The 21971-nt window shown below is 44.7% G+C and overlaps 1 protein-coding gene across 1 annotated transcript in view; it reads right to left on the minus strand.

The window, feature by feature from the left end:
- rab6bb (RAB6B, member RAS oncogene family b) overlaps window positions 1-21612 on the minus strand; it is a 47256-nt gene extending 25644 nt beyond the window's left edge. The window contains exon 1 of the mRNA XM_023822246.2: window positions 21399-21612. Coding sequence (XP_023678014.1) covers window positions 21399-21468 — 70 coding nt within the window. The 5' untranslated portion in view covers window positions 21469-21612. The remainder of the gene's footprint in view (window positions 1-21398) is intronic.
- Between the last annotated feature and the right edge of the window lie 359 nt (window positions 21613-21971).

Genomic DNA, 21971 nt, shown 5'->3' on the forward strand with positions numbered 1-21971 from the left:
GCAGACCTGTCGCACGAGGGTGCTGCTTCTGACAACCGGAGCCTATGCAGAGAGGACTTAATAAACAAAGTAATTACCACGGTTTTTAAGTCTCATTATCAACTCAGTCTGCAAGGCAGCATTTTGTTTACAGTCTTAATCACTAAATATTCTGATTAGCATCGGTTCAGTTATCTCTGCCGAAGCACATTTGTTTCCATCTTCCCTCCTAATCAATCCGCACAAACAGTGTTCTGAATAACTTCGACTGGAATTATGGCCAAATCACGCAAAGGGCAGGCGAGTCAGGGGGTGAGATTCCCTTAAACGCCTCCCATCCTCCGGAATTCCTATTTCAGGTGTTGCACTTTGGGGAAACAAAACTGTTAAATAAGATCCAAGCTTATTATAAGAATCTGTGGTCTCACTTCATAAACTGATCACAAGCTTTAATGGTTTATTTATCCAACATTTTTCATAAATAAATAGTTCCCACATTAGAGAGTTAATTGGCATTTTAAAGGAGTCTGATAAGCTCTCCGGATTTGCCGGCTACGTAGCGGAGAATTTCCCTCAGTCGTTTACTTTGTTGAGGATATACTGTAAGAGAATGAGGCCTTGGAACCCACAGTGGGAGGGACCTTCCACACATTGGCTGAGAAAGCTGAACTCTCATTGGTCACTTTGCTGGATCCCACTGTGTTTAACGAGTGTGTGATTGAGCGCACACACAATTCTCACCCACCAAGGAGTCCAAAGCCTCAATGCACCAATCGCCAGACTATCATCGTTTTAAAATTTAAATGCTTGACGCCTTTAGCAGAGACAATCTCTGAGGAACCCGTTTTCTATCTGAATTTAAATATGTAGAAAACGTACAATAGTCACAACGACATCACATGGGAAACAACCGAGCACAGAGGCCCCATGATTAAATCGCTGCGAGGAAAGTTAAGGGGGGGAAAAAAAGCACAAAACTGCCCAGTTTTATTACATAGCACTTATGATAACCTGCAGCACGGCCAAATGAAAATAGTGATACGCCGAGGCAATTAGAGGAAAAGATGAATCCAAAGTCTGGGACGCACGTAACCATGGTAACTCTTATGGAGGCCTTGCACGCAAAAGTACTTGCAGTTCTGATGGCCCGTTTTACCCACTGACATCACCCAAGGATCACTCAGAAGACAGCGGACATTGAAAGGGGCGGGGGCCATTAGCAGACCGTGCGGCCAAGAGCCCCTCCGGCTTGGTACGTTAAAGCAGAGAGCGAGAGCGAGAGCCATGATTTAGTGGACCGTGAAGAGGGACAGGACAGGTCCCCACACAACTCCACCCCCCTCGGTCAAGCTACCACTGATCACACCTGCACTGAATTATACCTGCATTTTACATGATCCTGAGCAAGGTAAATCACAGCAGTTACAGCAAGGGGTAGGTTTATTTCAATACTAAGTAAATAGCTAGCGACTAGAGTAAGAAGATCATAGCTAGCCAACTGGTTAGCAGAACATGCTGCTTGATGATAAGGAATGCATTTAATATTTAGTGTTGTGACTAAAGGGGTCCCATGTAAATGCATGGTTGAGGGCTGGTTAACACCATCACCGGTTAGTTTCCTATAAACTACACACTCAAAGAAGGACATTAAGTATTATTTGTTCAGTCCCTGGGGTTGAGTCACAGAGCAGGAGAAACTGCCCTGTTTATTGGTACTTCGGCTTGTACACCACGTGTCAGAGGTTCAGTTCTTGCTCATATAGATCGAGCAGGAACACGCTGCAGCTCGACACAGTTATCCAGCGATCAGGCTGTTAACATCGAGACAGTGAGAAATAAGAGTGTCATGTCTTTCCGTGTGTCTGCTTTCCCTGTATCAGCACGATGCAGCCCTAATCTGTATTAACATGGACATACTGAGCATGGACCTGGTCATGAGCCAAGCTCTCAGGCGGCGACAAGAGCGGCGGAGGCTAACGGAGCTAGCGACGAGGACATCTGGTTCCACCCGCCGCGGAGCTCATAATGACGAGTCCTACTGGAGTCCATCCTTCAGGGGGTGAAGAAAGGTCACAGCTCCAGAGCCAGGCCCGCTGCGCGTCCCACCAGAAAACACGTCATCTGGGGAGCATATGTGCAGCAAAGGGCACTATTTCACTTACAACAGCGACGCCATGCCGTAATATTACGGCTCGCATCTCCGGTTCGGCCATAAAACCCTACAGGAAGGTCCCCGACTCATTTCCTCAGTGTCAGTGTTCTGCAAAATCTCTGGGAGAGATAAGCAACACCATCACCCTTCAAAGCTATACCGGCCAAATGGCGTCCGTATACGAATCCCCTCAGTACCTTCAATCCTGAAAGGAGTCAATACGAGAAACCGTGACGAACTGTCGGTCACGCTCCTGACACGAAGTGAAGCCTGCAAACCAATTTGGGGAAGAAAATAATAATGATTACACAAGGACGTGGTGCGTTGCATATCTGAGGAGGTTCTGGAAAGGGTTCAATACTCCCCAAAGGTACCTGTAATTATTTTAAAACTCTAATTTAATTTGAAAAGCAAAGCGTGGCTAGCACTAATTAACCTGGAAATTCCCAAATCAAACGAGTGGAGGTAGAGGTGTCTTACTGATGGGTGACTGAGAGGCACAAGATGCTATCTCTTGTTTATTACTCTCTTGTATCTCTCCGGTGGCTCGATTTTCTTTTCTATTACGATCCTTAATCAGTCCTGGCTCTGCCACTAGCCGTGTACCCGCCAATCACCCAGCCTTCCATCTGAGAGACGACTCAAACTGTGCAAATTATAGTCGCTGTCAGTTCATCGCGATCATCGGCAGCCTCTGAGAAATATGCCGGTGCAAACAAAAGCTATCAGACGGTAAGACAACTGGCCAAACTGGGGCCGAACCCAGGCTAAAAATCACTATTTGGGACCTTTAATGATTCCATCAATAAAATCTTATCACCAGGGCCAGGCTGGACAATTTCCCAAAGCATGGGGACACCTTGATTAAAAGAGGCAGACTGAAGGCTTCTTCCAAATCTCCACGTTAGCTTGGGCCTCGATTGGGCCCCGTCCGCTCGTGCCTCCGTTCCGGACAGACAGGCCTGGCGAACAGCTTCGCCGAAGCAGATGGTCAATTTGCATAGGAATGTAAATAGTGATTAAACGACTCCATTGTTGCAACGAAATAAGCAGCAAGCTATGGAAATAATGGTTTAATTTTCCCAAACAGTAATTTTCCTTGAGTGGGTGTGTGGAATTGCTCCGCAGCTGAAAACAGGCCAATAAATAAAAGTATCCCTATACAGCGTTGTTTAGTCTGATAGACTTAGCTGAACATTAGCTATCATTAACATTAATGACACCGTGTAAATCCGAAATTATGTGGAGGTGGAGCCTGCTAATTTGGGTTCTGCTAATATACAGAAGGCACACAGACGCATACACAGGCACTAAAGGCGTCTACAGGGTGTTGAAGTCTGTTTTCACAGTATCCGGGCCCTTCGAGTTGCATGGAGAATAAGCTCATTCTTGCATTGCGTTTCAATAGCGTTGTTTTTCCCCTTGATGGGCCGAGCTCCTATTGCTTGATGAATTAAACCCTAATTGAGGGATGAAGGTGTTCCCCGGGAGGACAGGTGGGCAGTTTTACCATCGTAGAGAGAACCACGGATCGGCTTCCTGGAGTTTCAGCACAGAAACCAAAACAACTTGACCTATGGTCACCACCTGTCCAAGATTTCCTGGCACCACCTTGGAGTCTGGTTGTCTGTACTGGAAAAGAAAGAATTTAATTCGGCGACACACAGTGTCCCTATCATTTTCCCCATCAAACAGACCTATATAAACCTTTGGAATGGTGTCGCTATGTGCAATATGGTTTGTCAATGTCTGGGCATCCAGGATTTTATGGGACTGAGGTGGCAACTGCAGCTTGCGCTGGTTTACGCAGCGGCAGCTCTGCCAGAGAACACAGCCTCTCTCTCCCCTCCCACTTTCAAATTTATCTGAATTTACATAGCAATTTATTTTCTTTCCATGCTAATTGGGCTTTTGCCCACTCTAGCTTAATTAGCCCCCTCCCTGTGCCATCAGGAACAGAAATCAACTGCCTCATATTGTCGGAAACAATTTGTTTGCGTTTTGATAAAGCTCGGCTTGAAGGCTGCAATAACGATCTATGTGCAGTGACAAATAATTTACTTTCATATAAGCACACAGACGGAGATCCTGGTGCGGAGATTAGACACGTTATGAGTCGTTACTTAGTTTTCCTCCTGTCAGGAAAGCATAATGTTCTTATTCTTATAGGACAACACGTCAAAAGGAAATCCCACCCATATATGAAAGGACCGTAATGGATAGCACGCGCTTCCAATTCAATTACTGCGAACAAACCCAAAGCCATAATAGTTTTTTTTTCACCTTTCAAGTGGGTATTGGCCCATGGCAATGCTGGGTAGCAGATTAATCATACCACTCCCACGCCGGGTGAATCGCTAATTTGCTAGCGGTGTTGCTCCGGCAAGGCAAAACCACAAGGTCACATGACCTCCACTGCACATGTGGTCTTGAAGTCACTGTAAGTGTAATGTGTAGTAAAAGCATGGTGCTTGGTAAGAAAAACACAAGCACATTCATTTTTATAGCTGGTCATAGTGCAGGAGGTCACCGAACATCTGACCTGCATTTCGGAATGCAAAGAGCCCATTCCATCAAACCAATTACCCCCGCAGCCCATAAGTGGTTTGGCCCAGAGCGGAAAACCCTCTGTTAGTTTGAGTAAGTACCTGCTGTCTGTCATTTGTTCCCCTACTCCAAACCCCATTCTCTCTGTTGGCTTGTGCCTCCCTACCATTAAATTAATGGGGTCCTTTTTATTTATAAGCTCATGTCTACAACAAACCCGTCACTGGAAAAAAAAATCATAAAATATATATACAGTTCCCGTAGATCCTGGAAGCACCAGGTACCCTCCTGGTGACCCCGATCTGCGCCAGATCCACTCCCTCCGCAGGGGCTTGACCAATTTGTGGATAGTGGTGACAAGTGGGTTGCTCTTTCACGCCCCCTGCTGTGCAAACAGTGCAGAGGGAATCACCGATGTTAGGGGATCGGAGGCGGATTCCAAGAGGGAAAGCTTGGATCTTACATAGACAAGTCACCAAAGTGATAGACGTGTCCACCAGCAGCAGGTCTAAAGGGTCTAAAGATACAGAATGCAGCTCTTTTGCTGTGTGCCTGAGAGCTCAACACAACCACTAAATGACTGCATATATGCATGTTGAGTAATTACTGAGGGATTGTTCATTAGATGCATTACTACAGGATCGATAATCACATAGGACAGGCAAACATAGATTTCATTAGCGTATTAAGCATATTTCTGGTTCGGAAAAGGCACTGCTGAACAGAGAATTGCTCATGAATTTTGTAAATTGTTTTTCTAATACATATATAACCAATTAAGACCAGCTCCTTGGATACAATGTTTCAGAGAGGTGGCCTAAGTCACATGACAAAACTAATCAGTGAATATACCCCAATCCAGGCCAATTAGGGCTCAGGCCCCACCCACTAAAGGTCAGAGCAGCCAGTCACACTGTGACTGCATAAGCCTTAACACAGCACAGAACTGCGTGAGGCAAGCAGCCCCCCCAGCGGCAAAGGGCACATCAGGCTCCCATCGAGGGACCGCTGGAGAGTCACAGGACTCAGCTGAGGTCCTCGAACGTCTCCTCCAGCTGCGACTATGTTAACATGCAGAAACATTCACTGGCAGATGGGCTGTGAATCAATTACAGCTCCTGCACGTAGGAGTCAAATTAAAGGCGTTAAATGGAAGTAACCCCTCCAGAAGAAAAACCACAAAAGGCCTTTGAATGAAATGAACTGGGTGCCGAATTAGTAAATCAACAAAGCAGCACGGCACTGGAAAACGTTACTCTTCCGAAGCAGACAGAACATATCGCTACACCAGGCAGCGCCAGGCTAACAGAGAGGTATACTCCTCGTTTTCCAGTCTCGCTGGTTGCCTGTCATGGAATTTGTAATTAAACTTTTATTCTTTTCCTTTTTTAGCTGCCAAACTTGACAGGAATCAGCCCTGATGGAACATAAACGATTCCAGGAGAACTTGTCACTGTCAAAAGACAAACGACAACTGTCAGAACAAGCTGAAAGGAAAAAAAAACCAATAATATCAGATTACATTTGTATGGCTTTCATGTTCCCACAGAAGGAGACTAAATGTAATATTATTATTATTGTCATCATCATCATCATCATCATCATCATATGGACAATTGCATTCCTCTGAGCTTCTTTGTTTATTTTAATCAGGTAAAACATTATTAATACACAACTAATTTTATATAAAATATTGTAGTGGTGGAATTCAAGTTACTTTCATCTGTCCTTCAACTCAACTCAACTCAACCATCCTTCATTACATATTCAACATGCATGCCTGTTATTACTACACTGCCAAATTAGTACAGATTTCAGCGATCTTCAGGGCTTCTGGCATTAACCTGTCCAAAGGAGACCCAGGATTCAGGTAACTAATGGATTCTGACAGCCAGCGTCTGACAGAGCAGTAAATGCCACATTCCCATGATGCAACACTCCAGGATCACTTCCACCCGGTAGGTGAAAAGAACGATTTCACAATTTTCCTAGCTGAAAATTTCAAAATCATACAGCACAACAACCTGGAGACTTCCAATAGCAGCCTTAGAAAGCAAAACTAGATGTAACGGTGTATTCACTGCCACTGTCCTGCAGTAGCACATGACAAAATGAAATTAAAGAGCAGCAGGCTGGTGTCAGCTCTGTATTCAGCATGGATATAAGGTTACAATTTGCTGCATGAAGGAGGCATTTAAAAGACAGAGAAATCAGTCTTGAAGGGGCAGCATGAGCCTGCATAAGATGCATAATCAAAGCAGTAAGACTCCACAAGTCGAACACTGTGGCACTTCCAGTCAAGCAAAAGCTAAAACAGAGATATTTGTGTAAAATATTCTTTTTATCCCCTCTTTTTATGTTCCTCCCAGGTGAATTGTTTTTCCGTTTGGTATCATCAGATGGGAAACGTAATTCGGCACTCCAGTTAGCAAGGGGAATGTGTGGCTTTTCGTAGAATAAATCAATTAATGGAGATTAGTGTTAGACAGGCTTATAAGCGTTCAGGCTTACAAGCATTCAAGTGTTCTGGATTCATATTTGACCTTACATGCAGTTCTTTGGTGGAATAGCGTGATTCAGTACAAAATGTCTTCTTCCCCTCGGGGCTGGCCATATGTGGATATATTCCTCAGAGTTCGCGGGCTCTCTCTGTACAGTTAGACCTGCTTTCTACTGCAAAGGTGCTGGTGCCGGTCCCCAGTTTGGAACCAGTGCCATTTATTTCCACTCAAAAAAAAAAAAAAAAAAAAAAACTGGTGCTAGTGCTGCAAATTCGGCTCCTAGCCGGCACCAAAACTTTGCTGGTCTGGAACCCAGCACCTGTGATGTCATGAAAGGTAGGTGGAGTAACCGAGGAAACTTTAAAAGGAGCAGTTCACCCCAAAACGGAAAAAAGATTCAAGTTTTAAAGGGGCTGTAGTGCTACCTATTCATCTGCAGTGTAGCTAAAAATGATTTGTACACTGTGAAAAAAATGGTCAAAAATGGAAATTAAATTAAGGATATTGATTGTGAAATTTTATGACTCTTTTCCTCAATGCATTAGGTATTTCAGCAGTTATAGCCATGTTGAGAAACTCAACTAACATTATCCTGCTTGTGTAGAGAATGAACCCCAAGGTTACTTGTGGAAACTAAGGGCCCCCAATCACCTGCCTCTTCGGAACATCTGCTATGTGTCTTGTTAAATAATCTCTATTATGACTGGGAACTCCTCCCATTGTCACATATTTGTTCAACTCTATGAATGGCCAGGTGTACAAATAATTATATAATGCCAATAAATTACATCATTGGAAAACAATTCCAGAATACGTTATGAATATAAGTTTTTCTTGTTTCTTTACATAACACATATAAATGTAATGTTTTAGACAGTTTTAGACAATTAGAAGTGTGTTCTTTGATATCTTCAATTTCGTTTCCATTTTTGACCTTTTTTCACAGTGAACAAATAATTTTTGGCTCTAGGTTGTTCTGCTGGGAGTTGCCTAGCTTTTCAGATATTGGCCATAGAAATCTTAGGCTTCTCTGGAATATAGTGAGAGTGAATGGCATTCTTTCTGTGGTGATTAAAATGCCAGAAAAATACATTTGAAAAATCCAACAGCAATGTCTTTTACCAGATATCATGACCCGGTTATTGCATATAATCCACAGACTTTGTAGTGAGCAGTTTGATGTATGAACTATATTCTTCTACCGAACTCCACACATCAATCATATCACTGTGCAGAAGATATTGCTGGGGTACTCCTGTTCATGTGTTCTGTGATTTTTTCAGTTTTGAGGTGAACTGCTCCTTTAAATAAAGAAAATGGAAGAAAGCAAATCTGGTGTTGTGTGGGCATGGTTTGTGATGTGGTTGCAGTGTTGTCACCCGGCTCCCTCTGGGCCCTGAAGTCAGTAGAAATGCGGGCCGGTTCTCGCTGGTTCCCAACTTCAGCACCAGCACCAGTGCAGTGGAAAGGGGGTAGTAGTGAACTGTGGTAATAAGTTACATGTCTTAGTTTATCTTAAGATTGTTCCCTGTTAAATAAGATAATACAGATTCGCTGCACTAGGTTACACAACATTTTCCACAATTTATTTTGAGTAATTGTTCTCTTCAGCGGTTGACTAATCACTCCATTTGCGTAACCAGTGGTCTGCAGATTAACTTTACTGCTCCGTCTATCCCTCACGCCACCCGCGTTCTGCCAAATGCCTGTCATTTCCTGGATTCTGGATGTGCACATGGGTTTGGTTCCCTGGAATTCTGTTCTGACGCACGCAAATCAATATGTGTGGGCTCGCCGACAAGCGATACGCGTGAGCTATTGTGTGTGGGGGGGGGGGGGGTCTCTCCCCCACCTGGCCAAAACATTGACACCGAAGACCCCGCACAGTCAGTTTAATAATGGCAGTATGTTCACCACTCAGCCACTGCCTCATCCAAAGTGCTGTACAATGTCTATATCTGGATATTTTACCTCAAAAATTCAGATTAAGTACCTTGCTTGCAACCTCAGTGGCCCTCCTTCAGATTCTTACGGTACATAATATGGAAAATATTTACAAAAACTGAATTTAATTATATTTACTATTAATTATAAATATACAGACGTGGACAAATTTGTTAATACCCTTCCACAAAAAACACAACAATCACTGAAATATGAATAATCAATGCTTTTGATTATTGATTCAGATGACTATTTTATATGATTAAACAAATGAAAAAAAGTTACGGACAAAAAAGACGGTACCCATAATTTAATATGTTGTAGCACCACCTTTTGCAGCAATCACTGCCAACTAGCGATCCCTGTGCTTCACAATGAGACGTCTGCATTTGCCAGCAGGCAGTCTGGCCCACTCTTCCTGAGTGTCAGGGTCCTCGTCCCAGATGCAGCAAAGCAGACCTAAAACAACACAGAGCCCCCTCTATGTTTCACAGTAGGTATGGTGTTCTTTTCTTTTAAAGCTTCGTTATTCCTTCTGTAATCATAGAGCTGATGTGACTGGCCAAAAGGCTCCAGTTTTGTCTCATCAGTCCAAAGGACATTCTCACAGAAACTTTGGGGCTCGTCAACATGCCTTTTGGCAAATTCCACTCTGGCGTTTTTCTGTTTTTCTGTTTCTAGTGGAGCCCTCCTGTTCAGAATGCGATGGATGGTTTGATCAGAAAGTGACGTACCTTGACCCTGGAGCTCAGCTTGAATGGTTTTGGATGGTTTCCTTGGCTCTTTTCCTACCATCCACACTATCCTTCTGATCAACCTGGGCTTGCATTTCCTCTTGCGTCCACATCCTGGGAGGTTGGCTACAGTCCCATGAACCTTATACTTTTTAATAATATTGGTAACTGTGGTCACAGGAACATGAAGCTGCTTGGAGTTGGTCTTATAGCCTTTACCTTTAACATGGTTATCTATAATCTTCTTTCCTTTGCTGTCTGTGGTCCATGTTCAGTGTGGTGCAGACAATGACACCAACCCACACAGTAGCATGTTCTTTCTCTCTAAATAGGCTGAATGGCTGATGAAAAGCTTGAAGGCACCTGTGATACTAATTAAGGTTAAACACTTAGTTTGAAACATGACTATAATACAAGGGTAAATAGTCTCTTTAGGGGTACCAACAAATCTGTCCATACTATTTTAGCTTATCTTTGTAAAATAAACAACAAATCATTTCTTTTCACAATTTTATTGGTTTACTCTATCTCATACTAAAGGCATGCTGGTATACATTCGACAATTGCTTTTAACTGAATCACTTTTCAGGAGCAATGAAGCATTGTTTCAATGAGCTGTAAGGGTACCAACAAATTTGTCCACGTCTGTATCTTATGTGCATTGGCAGATAAATATTAGTATGCATGTAATTAGAATGAAACAGGGCCGAAGATTTTACATTTCCTAAGGTATTAAAAGTATGTTTACTAGCATTCCCAGTCATGAACAATCCTGGAGGATGTGGAGCCTCAACACCATCTTCCACAGCTGGATGGAGAGATCCGCCCCTTTTCCCACAAAAGAGACCCGCACACTGGGTCATGGACGCGCCGAGGAGAGGCGCGGTAACGTGGCGAAACGCACCTCCTTCTGCTGCCTTTGAATGATTGTTGGGGCCATATGTCGGCCGCTGCAGCCAGCTATCCTGATAGAGGGCAACAGACGCTACCATGTTTAAACTGGATTAGATAAATTAGATTTGGCACGTAAGGTGTTTGTTCACATAGAGATAGAGTGTGTGTGCGTGTGTGTGTCTGTAGTCAGACCGCTGACTTGTATTTCTCTGGGTATGTAGGATGCCTGCAGATTAGGTGGGTGTCTGTTCACATGAGCGTGATATAAAAAAAAAGGATTAGATAATGTAGAAGGAGTACTAATTACTTAGGCATGAGTAAAATACCCATTTGCCATATTCATTGGATCTGTCACAGTTTCATAAATGAGACATTATTAGGGAACCCAGCTAATAAGGACAACTTTTTTACCACAGATCATTTTTAGGGATTTGGTACTGTGGTGGTTTGCTCCATTCCTCAGTTCTTTCTTCTCATCACCTAAGTCAATTTAACCTAATTGGTCATGTCGAATTCAAACACACAAATCCTAAGACACTTAAAAGGCAACGAAGAACAATCAGGCAAAATCGCAAAATCGCATTTTAGTCCAGGTCACGTGAGACAGAGCTACTTGAGCTTAGAGATCATGGAAAATTCCTCTGGCAGCTACAGAGCCTGTGTTTGACTGGGCCTGAAGCAGCACATCAAAGGTACTGCGTGACTAACCCAGGAGAAGGAACCAAGCAGCAGCTGTGTTCAAAGTAACGCCGAATAACTGCTTAGAACTTCATAGCCGCGATTCTGTGAAATGATGGAGAAGGGGAACCAGGCCAGAACAAAAAGGGAAGAAAAAGGCCTTTTCAAAGCGTACATCCCCCAACTTCGAAGACGACAAAATGAGGCACTTACACTGTACACTGTAGCTGTCCTGGATGTGAGACTGCCTAAGATCTCCGACAAACTTCAAGGATGTCTGACTCAGGCGTGTTCCAGGCCAGGTCACTCTGAATACCATGGTAAGGGCACTGCCTTGGGATTTCATTTCCAATCAAGCACATTTTATCTCTCTCCTTTAGGCACCTTCAGAGATTTACGTTTCTACACCCATATACAGCTCTGGAAACAATTAAGAGACCACTATATACTTTTTTTTAATTTGCATTTTTAAATCCTGGTTTAATCCCGGTTCTGCTGGCAGGCTGCTTCCAGGCTCAAAGGTTCTAAGACAGCAGTACACAAGAACAAGGTGAGGCAGGAGACACTGGCAATGACCAAAAACCAGACAGGTGGAGAACAGAAGCAACTTTCTAAAGCAAGACATGACTGTCGACTTATCTGGCAATGCCTTACACACTGGAGGATGACCTCAAGTGACCTTAAAAAAAAATGGGAAATATTAAGTGATGTTAAGTGCACTGCTAGGACAATTCTTAACAGGCTCTGAAAAGCAGGACTGAAGACCCATAAAACAAGGAAGAAGCCCTTTATGAATGAGAAACAGGGAAGAGCCAGGTTGGAGTTTGCAAAAAAAAGTGAATATTTTTCACAGAATCATGCCCATAAATCGAGAAATGAGTGAAACTGAATATTTTGCTGTGGTCTCATTTTTTCCAGAGCTGTATGTGCAGCACAGAAACACCAGTTACTTTTAAGTGAAACTAGTTTTATGTTTTGTCCATACAATTCCAAGATCTATACATGTTAAGCTCAATCCTGCAGGACCGACTTCTTTGTCAAGTCAATGCCCAGGAAGCCATCTTGGTAAAAGCACAGTCTTTTAACTCAAAAGTCGCTAGATGACATTACAGCAGGGGTCTTTCTAAAAGCCCATCGATTCATCCAGGTCTGTTTGACTGGCCATGATGAATCTTCAAGTTTCTCATATCTTCTATCTCCACTCACAGCAGAAACCATCTCAGCCAAAACGCTCCCGTCTGAGACAGGAGGTCAGCCAATCAAAACCCTCAATTCCCAAGGTCTGCTGAGTTTAGGAGCTAAACGACACATTGAGATACTCATCTTGGCTTAGATAATGTGTGTGATATAAATGACATTCACATTGAGCAGATGACAGTGCTTTGACACAAATTCAAATTAAGATCTTCCCTGTAAGCCTGCTGACATCATACCTCAGCATTGTATGCATGTTATTTCAAAATGACGTTCTTATGAAATTAGCCTGACAGGAAGACAGTGGTTAGAACAATCAGATTTTTCTTTGATAAATGTGTACACTTTACAACAATCACAAGACGGATGCAGATCAATATGGATAAGCAATTAAACGCACAAACGAAATAAGAATGGATTCTTGCTGTTTACTTGACCTTGAATCCCTTCCACTGTCAGGTTGAAGATCTGCCCTTGGAGCTCCAAAAACACCCCCACAGCAGTGGTTTGATGAGATTCCCTAGGGTAACATCAGGGGGTAGCCTTCGCCACATGCCTAAAGACCCAGCGCACGCAGAGGGGGGTAGAAAGGTGGCTGGAGTTTCAGGGCAAAACTTTTTTCTCAATAAGCTGGTTCGGTTTTTTACTGCCTTTGTAAGCAGCGCTGTCTGTGTGGGGAATAGCCATATAAAGGCAAAGTGCTTTGCTTGGTGACGGCTGCAGTCCTATAAACAATGGGGCTTAAAAGTGTCAGAACAAACCCAATTGGACGCCTTGTTATGCCTGGCTTCCTGTAATTGGCCCATCTCCCCGTGATGAGAAGGAGCTCTAATTGGATTATTATTTATAGTGAGGAATGATGCCCATCAAGGTAAAAGGCAGCTGAAAGTCCAGCAAGCCCCTCGGGGGGCAGGAGAGAGAGAAATAAACCAGGTAAAGAAAACAGACATTTTTTCCCACGACAAACAGCTCAATGGTAGACTATTGTTATCTCAGAATCACCTGGAAATCAGAAAAAAAGCTCAGGCCAGAATGTCCATTTTTCTCCCAAGAGTTTTAAATGGTCTGTCCATCAGTCTTTCACCAGTGCCAGGGACCTTCTTACCGGCCATGAGCTGGAGGAGTGATTACCATTAGGACAGACAGAGAAACCCGCACAGCGTCACCGTCACACGAGAGCAGCTTCCTGGGCCTGCCTCAGGGTCTCTGGTCAGGCCTGAGGGACGAGACGGCTGCTGCCATAACCTCCGCTGAGAGGCTCTTCACGGCCCCCCCTGAGGATGCACCCTGTGCCCCCTCCCCCCCAGCCCTCAGCCCCCAGCCCCCATCTCAACAAACACAGAGGCTTCATGCTAGGTTTACAGTTACTCTGCACCCACTGGATTGATGAGGGAAAATGGAGCGGCTCTTGGCCAGTGCAGGTGCCCAGTAGAGCACCAGCAGGGTGTGGGTTCGGTGTTACACACATCGGGGGACATCGGGGTGTGAGTCTTATTACCATCAGTAATGCTGATGTGGTAAATCAGGACTCACCATCTCATCATCAAGAACAATTCGTAGCAAATTAAAAACAAAAAAAAAGATGATTGCAATCGTCACTGAACTCACATCTCCTCTGAGCTGGAAAGAGGCTATGTTTCTTTGGCCCAAGTCTACAAAAATGTGCTTCTGACTTTTGAGATTTAAAAAAATATATATATCCTTTGGTCTGACAGGCTAAGGCCCTTGGTCAGGCTGACCTGTTAGCCAGAGGCTCCGCTGGGTGGAGGTACGGAGGTGCCTGATATGGGGAGACGTGGGAGGTGCCATGATGACTTGAGAATGCTGACACCCCCCACAGTGATGCTTCTGTAACACATTTACAAGCTCGTGGTGTATAAATAAGAGGCTGTAACTGTGAAAAAAAATGAAACACTGGGACCAAACTTCTAGTGCGGTTTTAATGAGGTTCTGGTTCTGCTGGAGACCCTGAACAATCGCAAACCTGCCACCACACCCACTTCCTCCCCAGACATCCATATCCTGGCAGCACTGTGACAGTGCGCACCAGTGACATCTTACTGGATGAGAACGGCACCATCAAGGTAAATGGAAGACAGCCCTGGAAATAAACCACCTGGAAGGTAAGCAGCTTTAGATCCAGAACGTATGGACAATGGCTGATATCTAGAACATTCAGTGCACTACTGCTCCCTTGCCGTGCCACTGCATATTTTCTCACTGATACGGTGCTCGGTTTATGGGACGAGCGCATGAAATCGCAGATCATAGTCAAGCTGCCCCATAAACATTTTATTGAGCAGTGTTTTACTTGGAAGCATATTGGTGTTTTCTAGTCTTAACATTTTTACAATAGTGTTTATGAAGATGGTTCCTATTCCCAGATTGATCTAGACACACCCATGTGATATGCAGGCAGCAGCAGGAGCAAGCGGTGTGTGCATTCTGCGTTAGCGTTAGCCACGAAGCCTCCGACGGCCTTTTCATGGGACCTTATGACTAATTACTTGCCATTACAAACCAGCTGGTTCGATCAATAACCATAGCCGGTGGGGGGGCGGCTGCAGACCGGCTGCCTGGCCCTCTATCAGAGACAGAGCGGCTGCAGAGAGGTGAAATGAGATGTGAAATGAAGAAGACTCAAAGTTCTCTCTAGATGTAGGCCAGCCACTCAGAGTAAGATACAACCCTGACAACTGGCCTCCTCCTCATCTGTAACCCTAACCCTACCCAGTCAACGGATCACATAACGGACAGGCCAAAAGATGCTGCATCATTGCTATACAAAATTTAAGGTAAAGAAGGTCCTGAGCAAAACATGTAGTAGACCCACTGTTGTAAGACTACTGGTACAGTTTCTAAGGTCCCCGGTGATTCCTCCAGCGAATCCTTGGTGGGCTTTTAAGCAGACGGTTGGGGACAGTGTGCAACAACCAAGATAACAACTGCTTACAGCCATATGTAGCTTATATACTAATACCCGGGGGGTCACAGGAAGCTCGGGGACACCTGGGAGAAGTGGACATTTTCGGGGATCTCTCCTGAAAACTGCTGAGTAACACTCCACGTGTCATTACGCTAAGCCCTCACTCACCACGAAAAAAACTCCACACAATTATGCATATTGCCCCGAGCGGCTGCTAACCGGTTAATGGGCCACATGAATGCATGAGCACAACGGCTGTTATGCGGTAATTACCACAATGGTTAGCGCTGCCCCCATAAATACATCAGCCGATTGGTTGAGCACGGGGAAAATATTAGTGCTGCCAGACCTTTGTGACGATCATGCCTCAATGACCAATGAAACCTGTGTCGACACACAGAATTTAGTGCTGAGGCCTTTTTGTCAAGCTTGCATTTTCTCTATGTGACTTATTAAGAAAGGGTTATATAATCAATATGTTCAATATCTTAATAGCCAGAGCAGCACAACCTTTCACTCTTTCAATATTAATGGACACAGGTATTTAAAAACCATATTTGAGTGAAGGAAAGAAGGAACAGCGCCTCCATCAGCCTCGATGAAACAATGCAGGCAGAATCTGACAGCGGGAGATGCCGCGGGTTTTCCCTTGAATGTTAGTCAGCCATCAAGCGCCACATGGCTACTGGAAAAGCGATCATCGAAAATGAATGCATGGATGATGACCTTTAAGGACTAATATGAGAAAATCGTTTGATTGTTCATCATTTCTGTAAACAAAGAGCGAAATGTTTTGTTGTCAATTTCACCCATTTGGACAGTACTTCGACATGGTCCTTCCTGCAAAGCCCTCTGCTTACATGCTTATCAGAACACTTCATACATACAATGTATCAGAATAGATACATCACGAGAGAAGACATTAGCACATTAGCATCATCGATCATGAGACTTCAGCACTCAATGGGTGCCCTCGTAAGATTTGGCTACCCACTGACTGTCCGACAACTCAATCCATACCATCCCCTAGCAACAAGTTGAGTACAGAGGAAGTACGGTCTAGCTGCTGGCTGATAACATGGTTTAATATGGAGCACATTACCATCAAGAAGAATCTGCACCACTGGAGTCCATAGATTCATCACAGGAAATCACCAAGTTTACTCACTCCGGCTATGAAACATTTGATGTATTAAACACGGCGCAGTGCAAAGCAACTCAATTTCAAATGCAGGAGATGTTGCATTGCTCTAGTCCTCCATTTTGTTTTCATTTATAATGGAATAATAAGACATGTCGGGGCTAGTGACTGTGCCGTGACTGAGCTCCGTGATAAATGTGACATTCTCCAACAGAGTTGATCGATGGCTAACAAACGCTGCCGCTGAGAGGTGGGGGGGGGGGGGGGGCGGGGGGAGGAATCTGTGAGGGAGCACTTCCCAGTGCCCCTAGCCCGAGATAGGAGGTACCATGGGGGTGGAGGAGACCAGGGCCTTTGAACACACAAGGCAAGCAATCACCCTCAAAGAAACCTTCACAGAGCTTCTGCCCCCAAAGCAGAACAGCACGTCCTACTGCATAGCTGAAAAAAAATCTGAATAATCTGAATCTGGATTCTTATTCTTAAGGTACGCGGGAGTGAAAAATATATATTACAAGCAAAGACCATTTTAGAGCCGGTTACAATTTAATATCCGTTCCAACATCAAATGGAAATCAATGGTCGCGCCCGGGAGGAGAAAGTCTCACCGTGATTAAAGAAAGGGACTCGCCATAAAGAAAGCAGCGAGTTCCAATCCCGGGGGGTAGGGGTGGGGGTGGGGGGGGGTTGAAGCTCTTCATAGAAGGTAGGAGAGCGCAGGAGAGTGAAAGGTGTTTTTTAGAAAGGCGTCCGAGGAGTTGAAGTATATAATGCATCTAATGCATCGCGTAAATAAGCAAGAATACAGAAAAAAGACACTATTGGAAGGATAGCTTGTCCACCTTTAGATGCTATATTTGTCTGCATCATGCAAATAGAGCCTCCCGTTAAATTATCCAGTACCACGCAAAACAAATTGCACTGATATCGACTGGTATTCCCACCTTTAAATCTGGGCCGAAATGGTTTGTCAAAGGGCAAAAAGCAGGGGAGACATATTACCCTTAACTGAAGATTTGTCATCCCCATTAAGATCTATCACCTCTATTATCAGGGATAAACCTCAGTCCTGCTTATTTAAACAAAGGAGTCGTGGAGCCATGATGGACTGGGAGTTCACCTGGAAAAATGACTGGACGCGGCCCATAGATGACCTGCTATTATGCCGTTTAATTAAACAGGAAGATCTGCTCATATACCAGTAAGGCCAGACCGCCACTGTGATCCACCACTGGGGAAATGCAACAGGGCTCACACTTCCGCCACTACAGGCTATTATATCCTGGATAACGATGCTTCATACGTGAGAAGACATTTTCTCAGTGACAAAAAAGAGCTGGTTTATTCTCTGGGCTGTGCTGTGGGGTGGAGGAATATGAGGAGGGAGAAGGAAACTGGAGTGAATATCTGAGGATTTCAGAAAGAGGAGAGAAACAAACGGGGAAGCCTGGGGAACATGCTGCCGGGAGAGAGCGCGGATCCAGCGGCCGAAACGCCACCCCGTCACTGTTGTATAATTAAGACCCGTTGGCTACCTGAAGCTACAGCAAGACAGAGCCAGGCACGCAAAAAACGGCGAGGAGGAGAGGTCTGCATGTGAGCATGTCCAAAAAACCTCATCCGACTTTCTCAGTAGACTGCTTTTCAATCCATTTCAGCATGAACTATAGAGAGGTGGCCGTGATGCAAGACTGCGGCGGCCATTTTTAATCTCCAGGCAAAGTTCTTAGCAGAAGCACAACTTCAGATATTCAACTAAGCAGTATCCGCCGGAGAAAAAAAACTAGATGTAGAAGGTGGCAGAGTTCAATATTTAAGTCCATTTTTGGTGCGAGACAAGTCAACATTAAGAAACACGAAGGATGTCTGTTTTTGATTTTATTGTCTGTTGCTATTGGGATGCTGATGCTGAGATTAGCATTCAGGTGCAAGAAAGCCAGACAGAGTAATGGGTAAGGACCTCTCATGTGGTCTAGGACAAAGAGGTCTGGGATGGATATGAATCTTTCCCAAAACCCAGGACTGGATGAGATAAGGTCCCCAAAACTACACCCCAAATATTCAGCACACAGAGGAGGCAAGGAACTCAACTGTCCCCTGACACAAAGCTTCCCATGGGCTACACAGCGAACTAGCTAAGCAGTCGGCAACAGAATGACAAGGCGATGTCTTTGTCTGCCGGGCTCAGGGTCTGTACTGTTGGGTTGGGGGGGGGGGGGTGGCACTGCTCTCCGTTAACCTCCCTGGAGGGTGGTGGGTTGTTGCTGTTCCACTGAGGTCACATGTTCATGGTTACTGGGAGCCATCACGTGTTATTTAGCGTGGGGGGGGGGGGCGCCACCAATCACAGTCCTCAATTATCCAATTAATTCCAATATGTAAATCTGCCACTGGCAGGCCTTGATACATACATATAGGCTGCCTGTTCTGTCATTAACTGTCAATTCAAATATCTACTCACCTGCAAGGAACAAATACCGTGGAGGAAAATCGAGGTTTGGAAATGCGTGAAAAAATGCAGATTGCCAGTGAGGGAAATTCTCACGGGACATAGAGATGTCTGAGTAAAAGACGTCTGGGGAAGTGGGGGGGGGGCTCACTGGCACGTCGCCTTATCTCGGGCAGCAGGAGGATTTTCAGTTTGATCTGGCAACCTCTGCCACGTCACCGATTAGCATTCGCGGTGCCGTCGGACGGTGGGGTTGCTCAGTGCCGCGAGCCCTCGCAGTGTCCCTCACTGCGATTAATGATGTCGTCACGCCGGAGCCACGGCTGGCCGAACACCGATTGCAGTGGTGAGGTACATCCCCAGAGAGATACCACCCCCCGCACATCACCCCCGCATCTCCTCACAGCCAATCAAAGTCCGGGCATCCATCCTGTGATGATGCACAAAGCCTGCCAACCTGACACGGCCTGATCCAGTCCCCTTCTAATGTCTGGACCGGGCACCGCTAAGGCCGTATTGCAGGCCAGAGGCTCAGCACCAAGGACAGCATCCCCACTGCCTCCACATGTCACCTCCAGCTCAGCCCTGACCTCTCAGGTCACGCTCTCATACATCTCCACAGCTGTCATCGGTGTTAAAGCAGCAAAATACCCAGCTGTGTTTCATATAAATTGCTCTGAATTGAGAGCTTCGGCGATATGTAATGCCAATATTTCATGGGCCTCTCTGCTTGTTTACAATAAGCGTTACCTTTAAGTACCCAAACCATGCATGAAATCCGGTTTTGGCGAGCCGGTAAATGGATAATAAGCCATCGCCATAACGGCACTTTAGCAAAATCTGCCTTGGCAAGACCTTCGCGATTTTCTGTGGCACTTTACATTTTAAATTAGTTCCCTAGCTGACATGATTCATGCTTTTTTCCTGGACTTATTATGGTTAAGAACCTTACTTGACAGGGCCGGATCAAGGCTCTGGCTGGAACCTTAAATCTGCAATCTGCAGTTGCAGTCACTTGTTTTCAAACCACACTACCCAAGATGCAAAAACGCATCTACTTTCGGATAGGGATTCTCCCTCACTTCATAAGCACAGACGTCACAAAGAATCTTCAGCATGATTCTGTGTCTCCCTGCTCCGCACCTTTAAGCCAGGGAGGAAAGGCGTCGATAAGCATCACAGACTTCCAAGCTGATCAGCAGCTATTGATGGGAACTGCATTAACTGCCCTGATTTATCCCCAAAAGCTGTGATCAGACAGTGTCCCCCTCCTCCAAACAAACCGATTCAAAAAGGGGGTGCCAGAAGAGAAAAAAACAAAAGTGATTTGATTTTCCAGTGAGAGTCACCCTTCTTTCTGAAACGCATCGACATTCATTTCTAGCAGTGAATTAATTACAATGAGCTTAAACACTGGTGGAACTGCAACCTAGTGAGGAAGGGAAACAAAACTGATCTTTGCGGGGGGGCGGGGGGCGAAGGCGAGGGCAGGGGTTTAAATACATGCATATAGAGGCCGACAAGGGAGGATTTAGAAAATGCCGGTGGGTTAATCAACGTTATGTATCTATCGGCTAGAGGCATCACATTTGTCAGCGCACAAACTTAGCGCCCTGCGAGGAAGACTGCGGCTATAACAAGTTATTCCAGACAGTGGTAACCTGGGTGTGTCTCACTCACCGCCATTTATTTATTTATTTGCCAGTCATATATTCTATAGCCCGTTCTTGCGGAATAAAAAAACATCGCAAAACACGTTTCAAAGCAGGACTGCACGTATCAATGAGATACTGAAGTGCGGCAGTTTTATCCAGAATAAACAATTAAGCCTGTCTATATAAGGACTGCGCAAAAACACACAATCAGACCTAACTATGTTGTCATCAGTGGGGCAAAAACACGTTTTAAAAGTCGTATTGCAAATATTGGTATTTTCCCTAACCTGAAAGGCATTTCAGAATAAGTCGTTCTAACAAATGCTCTCCCACAGTAAACTTGCGGTTTACAAAAAAAAAAAACGATTATTTTTACGCTTTGCCTCATGACTAATCAAATTCCAAAACGTGCAATAAAGTGATATAAATAAACTTATACAATTGTATGTCTTGATACAATGATGTTTTAAAAATACCTTTCCATTAAATTATCTGCGTCCACACAACTGTCAACACATTTAATTACACGTAGCAGGTGTATGCCAGTTTTCAGATTTATCTAAGGAAAATTAAGCAGGGTTAATAATAACGAAAGACGGCTTACCGCTTTGCTCGCCCAGAAAAACCAGTTTGAATTTTCTTAATGGGTTCCCGAAGTCATTACCCACAGACATTTTGGGATTTTAATTTCTGGGACAGGGATGATCAGTGTGGGTTTCGCTGGGATGTGCGGAGATCCGCTGTGGAGATGCGCTTCTATCGGCCGAGCGACGGGAGCGCTGCACCGCTTCGCCTGCCAGCTCCGGGTCGCCACTCTGCGCATGCGCGACCTCTCCCTCCCGTCCGCCGCCCGTATGGGTGACGTCATCTATACGGCTGGCTGTCTTCAGCGTACACTAATTAACCTTAAGATATAATTAAGGGTATATGTATCGCTTGCCAAAATGTCTGCGACTTTGCTGCAAGTGAATAATTTTACATGCGATGCAGTTTTTAAGAATATGCTTCCGTTTACATTCCCCCAGGTTAATGTTATTTTTACTTGAATTTTAAAAGTGAGAAAGGTATATTGTTTTTTTAAGATGGTGCTGCGTGTCATAGCTTCATTTCTGCTTCCTCGTGCTCAGCAAGACAGAAATCTGGGCTCTTGTGTAAATCCTTTGAAGGTAGTTCCCAC

The sequence above is a fragment of the Paramormyrops kingsleyae genome, chromosome 21, assembly GCF_048594095.1.
Source record: "Paramormyrops kingsleyae isolate MSU_618 chromosome 21, PKINGS_0.4, whole genome shotgun sequence".
NCBI classification, from domain to species: Eukaryota; Metazoa; Chordata; class Actinopteri; order Osteoglossiformes; family Mormyridae; genus Paramormyrops; species Paramormyrops kingsleyae.